The sequence below is a fragment of the Aplidium turbinatum genome, chromosome 7 (genome assembly GCF_918807975.1).
Source record: "Aplidium turbinatum chromosome 7, kaAplTurb1.1, whole genome shotgun sequence".
Taxonomy (NCBI): domain Eukaryota; kingdom Metazoa; phylum Chordata; class Ascidiacea; order Aplousobranchia; family Polyclinidae; genus Aplidium; species Aplidium turbinatum.
The window spans coordinates 3,488,489-3,494,434 of NC_137478.1; the positions used below are offsets into that span (position 1 = coordinate 3,488,489).

At 41.0% G+C, this 5,946-nt stretch overlaps 1 protein-coding gene across 1 annotated transcript; it reads left to right on the forward strand.

Annotated features, from left to right (window-relative positions):
* The first annotated feature begins 2,558 nt into the window (after positions 1–2,558).
* On the forward strand, positions 2,559–5,645 carry LOC145774541 (uncharacterized). The gene has a single exon (XM_082585805.1). It carries the CDS (start codon positions 2,559–2,561, stop codon positions 5,643–5,645), a length of 3,087 nt encoding a protein of 1,028 aa, XP_082441931.1.
* Positions 5,646–5,946: the final 301 nt, after the last annotated feature.

Sequence of the window (5,946 nt, forward strand, 5' to 3'; positions counted from 1 at the left end):
TTTGAACTGTAGCTATTTCAACGTTCAGTTTATCACCTTTCTTGAAGCCTTTATGATACAATTTGATCAGAGAGTTTACTTCAAACTAATTAGTGCTTATTTCTGGAAGCGATGTGCCAAGACCAATTGTGTTTGTGTCAGACTCAGACATTGAGCTTGAGCTTGCTCAATTCTCAAATCTCAATGCTCATTTCGCGGGAGAATTATTTGTTTTTATCATCTTCAGTGTTTCCGTAACAGATTTTATCAGTTCTCTTCAGTTTGTTTTTATTTTTGACCATCACAATAAAAAAAACAATATGTGCTGTGGTACTCGATTTCGGACGTTTCTGTCCTGAAGCGCTTTGCGCTGACGCTGATTACTTTGTACGCTTACTTTGTTTGCCACAGTTGAGTTCTTTCTTGTGTACTGAGCTGCAGTTGCTTTGTTTAGTTTAACCTTTAGTAGAAGTGTTGTTTGTTGAGTTTTGTGAGTTAACCTTATTGTGTTTTAGGTTTATGCAACTTCTTAGTTAATTAAAACCAACTTTGTTTGTGTGACTAAATGTATGGTATTACAATTTAATTAACTAAGATTAGCGGCAAAGCTGGCCATGGATAAAGTGCTGAAACCTGCAAGGTTTGATGTCAGCCCGAATACTCAAGATGCAGCAAAACTGTGGCGACACTGGCTTGTCACGTTTGAAAACTTCGTTGCTACTTTGCCGTCAGAGAACCTGAACAAATTGAATGTACTCATCAATTACGTAGCAGCCGATATTTACGACTTGTTCAGCGAAGCTACTACCTATGAAGACGCCTTAAGAGTTCTTAAGACAGCTTTCGTTAAAACACCTAATGAAATTTTTGCGAGACGTGCCTTATGTATGAGATTTTACGCCCTTTATTTTTTATTATTGTTCCGTAGTTGCGGTTACCACATTTTAGTCGTCGTTTGCTGCTGCGAAACCTTCCGAAGTTTACCATGACAGAATTGTTTTGTAAGCAAGTTAGCTAATATTTTTATGTGCAGCTTTTTATCTGTAAATATCAGCAGCCGATTTGAGGTAGTAAGGGAATTCTTAAGTTTATAGTGAACTTATTGTACAGTAGTTTTTGTTAGTGAAATCCGTGTGTGTTCGGTTTCAGTGCACTGTACAGTTAGCCTAATTATTTTGTATTCATGTTTTTCAAGACAATTAGGCTGTGAGTTGTCATGTGATTCAATGATTGTGATCAGTACGTGTGGAGCACATAAAAGTTTGGTAAGTGCACTGGCATGTTTGGTGGTAACCGCTTAATTCGTTGTTTTATGTATTTATGTTCGTTGTATTATTATTCCACAGTAAACCGTCCTGCAAAAATCTACTGAGTGTGTCCGGTGTTGCCAGGTCGCGTTTACTCACAAAAAAGAGAATCTTATCAGAACGCGAGCGTCACGCTCCACGGCGCTGTGCGCGAAGCTGATACAGTTTACAAACTTTTTTATCGAGACGAATAGGTGTCCTTCGCTCAGTTTACAACCTTGGTCGATACGAAGAGGTGTCCTTCGTTCAGTGTACAAACTTTTCATCAAAAACGAAGAGGTATCTTTCTCTTGCGGATTGAACAATAATTTATTCTTGTGCCTTTATATTGATACTCTTGCGCTTTTGGTAGCTTATTGTGTATTTTGTGTAATTTATCTGTTTGGGGGCCATGGCTGATCAAATGACTGAAAAAGAGCGTGGTTCGGGGGAGGTGTTGGGTAGGACAGATGGGCCTGGTTCGGAGGTAGCGGTGCATTCCACAGGGAGGGCTTCAAAATCCAAAAGCTCGGTTGAGGGTGTTTCTCAGGCTCACTCAATCAAAAGCCATCATTCTAGTCATAGTTCAATTAGTATTATACGTAGAGAAGGCCGCATAAAAGTTGAATTGGCCAAACTCGCTTTGAAGCACCTCGATGAGGAAGAAGCTGAGAAAAGAAAAGGATTGGAAATGCAAAGAAATCAGATAAAAAGAAATATTGAAATGGCAGAAGCTGAGGCTGAATTGTGGGATAGCATGTCTCAAAGGAGTAGTTATGTCACCCTAGACTGCTATCAATCAAAGAGTAAGAAGTCTTCTCACATTGATCCTGTCGTATCTCAGTCTCCCCATATCGATCCTGTTGTGCCTCAGTCTCATCACATGGATCCGGTTGTACCTCAGTGTCGTCATATTGAAGTTGGAGATCGATTTCTCCCCAAACCCTCTGTGGAGAAATTCGAAGGTGACCCCATGGACTATTGGGCCTTTGTAAATCGATTTGAGGTCCATGTGGCAAATAAAGTGTATGATGATGATCTTCGATTGGTTTATCTGTTCCAACATTGCAGTAAATCTGTAGCCTATATGAAGAGGTGAAGCATCTTGCCAGTGAACGAAACAAGTCTCGAGCGTACAGTATGGTGTGGCGTGAGTTGTATAATAGATACGGCCAACCTCATGTTGTTTCACGGTGTTGTGAGCGTTGTCTTTTAGATTTTTCTAGAATTTCGCAAAATGATGCAGAAGCATTAGAAAGTTTTGCAGTTTTAATGAAAAGATGCTTGGCAGCAATGGAGGATGCTGGAACACCTTCACCCATGAATTCTGTGGACTTCATTAGTTCTCTTGTTAATAAACTTTCTGTGGATCTAAGAAAAGATTGGGTAGATAAAGCTATGAATGTGCAAGAGGACTACGGGAGAGTGGCTGAGTTTTCAGACTTTGCAGAATTTGTTATTCATCAATCACTGAAGGCTAACTCAGTGTATAGTAAAATGCTATTTCCTAAAATTGTAAAGAGTAATACAAACGACAGTGGCCGTAGTCACCGGGTATTGACAGCTCTTGCTGATGAATCATCCAAACCCATCCCACATTCAAAATTTGATCAAAAGCGTTGTGTTTGTTGTAATGCAGAGCACAAATTAGATAACTGTGCTCTATTTAAACAAAAAACTCCTAGGGAGCGAATAATGTTTGCATCGAAACTTGGATTATGTTTTAATTGTTTATACCGAGGCCACAGAGCAAACCAATGCAAACTTACTGTGAGATGTAACTTAGATAAATGCCATGGTATGAGTCACCATCGCTTGTTACACTTGCCTCCCACTGGCCCAAGAAGTGCTTCGATGCTAGCGAATAATCCCGAAGCAAGAAATTGTATGCAATGTTCACTTGTTCCTATAAATTCCTTACCTTATTTGGATATCGTACCTGTAAGGGTACGTAGTGGTGAAAAGGAGACACGAACCTATGCTTTGTTGGACTCCGGCTCCAACAAATCATTTTGTGAGCAAAGTTTGCTTGATGAGTTAAATGTGAGTTGTGCTGATAATGTGGAAACTCAGTTTACTTTAAAAACTCTCACCACTAGCCATCCTGAAGTTATTAATACTTCATCTGTTAATTTAACTGTGCTTCCTTTGGTAGAAAAAGGAGAATATGAACTTATTGGCCTTGCTGTGTTGGATGAGATTCCAGCCAAACCCAACAATCTGCCTGATGCCACTTTGTTGAGCGAGTTAGATTATTTGCATGATGTTTCTTTTCCTAATTTAGTGACTGGAGATGTGACGTTGCTGTTAGGCAATGACAATGTGATGCTGCATCGGTGTCTTGAAAGTAGATTCTCCCCTGACTCAACAAAGTACCCAGACGCAGTGAAGACGCCATTAGGCTGGCTATTGAAAGGTCCTGCCTTGGTTGAGCAGCAAGAAATTTCCAGTTCTGGATTCTTTTCATCGGCATTTGACTATAAGGATTCTCAATTGCTGTCTGATGTAATTATTGATGATGAAGGAACTATGTATCCTTCACCGTTGGAACATGACATACCCCATGTTGAAGATTTGCTCACATGGATTGGTAACAACAAAGAAGCAGCAGAGTTTGGGTTGAAATACTCAAAAGAAGATGTAATTGCTCATGACATGATGAAACGCCATATTGTCCATTCCGATGGGCATTATGAGCTACCTCTTCCCTGGAAAAATGATGCCGTTAAAATGCCTGAAAGTAAAAGCATGGCTGAAAAACGTCTATTTACATTAAAAAAACGGCTATTGCGAGATGATGAGCTTTGCAAACGTTATGTGAAACAGATGGAAGATTACGTTGAGAAAGCTCATGCTGAAATTGTGCCTGAAAATGAAATTAACACCAAAAATAAAACATGGTATCTGCCACACCACCCAGTCATAAATCCAAAAAAGCCGGATAAGACGCGCATTGTGTTTGACTGTGCTGCAAAATCACATGATCAATCTTTAAATGATTATTTGATGAAAGGTCCCGATCTTGTCAATTCTTTGGTAGGTGTGCTGATGAGGTTTCGCAGCCACCGTGTTGCAATTGTTGCTGATATACAAGCGATGTTTCACCAAGTGAAAGTGACAGTGCGAGACCGTGATGCTCTCAGATTCTTATGGTGGCCTCATGGCGACATCAAGCAAAATCCTGTTCCTTATCGAATGCGAGTGCACTTGTTTGGTGCTCGTTCATCGCCTAGTTGTGCCGCCTTTAGCTTGCGCACATGTGCTCGAGAGTATGGTAAATATTTTGACCCTAATGTTGCACAGAACGTGTTGAATTCTTTTTACGTGGACGATTTTCTTTCCGGCGCTAACAACAAAGATGCTGCTATAAAATTGGCCAGTGATACAAAACAGCTCTTATCTCTGGGCGGCTTCAATCTCACAAAATGGGTGTCCACTTGTAATGAAGTGACTAACTCCCTTCAAGAACCAGATGCGCCGAAACCTATGCAAGAATTGAACTTGGCCGGCAAGCAAGAGAGAGTGTTAGGGATAGTTTGGAATGTAGTTGATGATGACTTTCGCTTTTCCGTAAACCCTCCTGATAGAATTCTGACACGACGTTCAATGTTGTCTATTATGAATTCCCTGTTTGACCCCTTAGGTTTGGTCGTTCCAGTAGTTCTAGCCGCACGATTGTTGTTTCGTGAGACATGTAGGCTGGCTTTGGACTGGGATGAAAGAGTGCCCATTTCTATTAGCAAGAAATGGGAAACTTGGGTTCAAAGTCTAGCACAGTTGAGTGATGTACGCATACCACGTTTTTATGAGATGAGGTCTGACAACACGCCTATTGTTGGGAAGCAACTGCACATATTCGCTGATGCTTCTAATAATGCCAGAGGTTGTGTTTGCTATTTGCGTGCAATATATTCGGACGGAAGGGCTCAGTGTAACATTGTGACTGCAAAATCCTTTTTAGCCGACTCCGAGAAACGCACGATTCCACAGCTTGAACTTGAAGCTGCATTGGATGCCGTAAGAATGGCGCAAAACGTTAAACGCCAGTTACAGTTAAATGATTGCACCTATATATTTTGGTCTGATTCTGCCGCAGTGTTGCGTAGCTTGTTGGCAGATTGTAAAAGTTTTCCTGTTTACACCCGAAATCGTTTGTCAAAAATTCAAGCACATACATGTGTATACAACTGGCGATATGTCCCCACAGAGTTGAATCCAGCTGATCAAGCTTCTCGTGGACTCACTGCTGAAGCCATGTTAAAGTCTGGTATGTGGTTGGAAGGCCCTCACTTTTTAAAATTAAACCCAGAGAGTTGGCCTAAGCCATTGGATAATCTGAAGCCAAATTCCTGTACTGGGCGACATTGTTTTAATTGCTAGTTAGGATTCCGCTAGGTGTGATGGCCTCTGGGTAGAGTAATTAGTGTTAATCATGATAAACATGGCGTCGTTCGTAGCTGTTCTGTACTTACACAAAAGGGTGTACGTGAACGACCTAGGGAACGTTCAAATATTACGTAACGCTTTTTTTCCGAATTTTTGACCCCCCCTCCCCCATGTAACGCCAACGTAACGCTTTTTTCAATCCCCCCCCCCCCTCCCCCATGTAACGCTTTTTCACTACGAATTCAGCACAAAAAACTACCATTTCGTACTCGAAAGCGTTACGTAACGTTTTGCT

Excerpts from the sequence above, each read along its gene's own strand:
- LOC145774541 (XM_082585805.1), top strand. The coding sequence starts at position 2,559 with ATGGAGGATGCTGGAACACCTTCACCCATGAATTCTGTGGACTTCATT.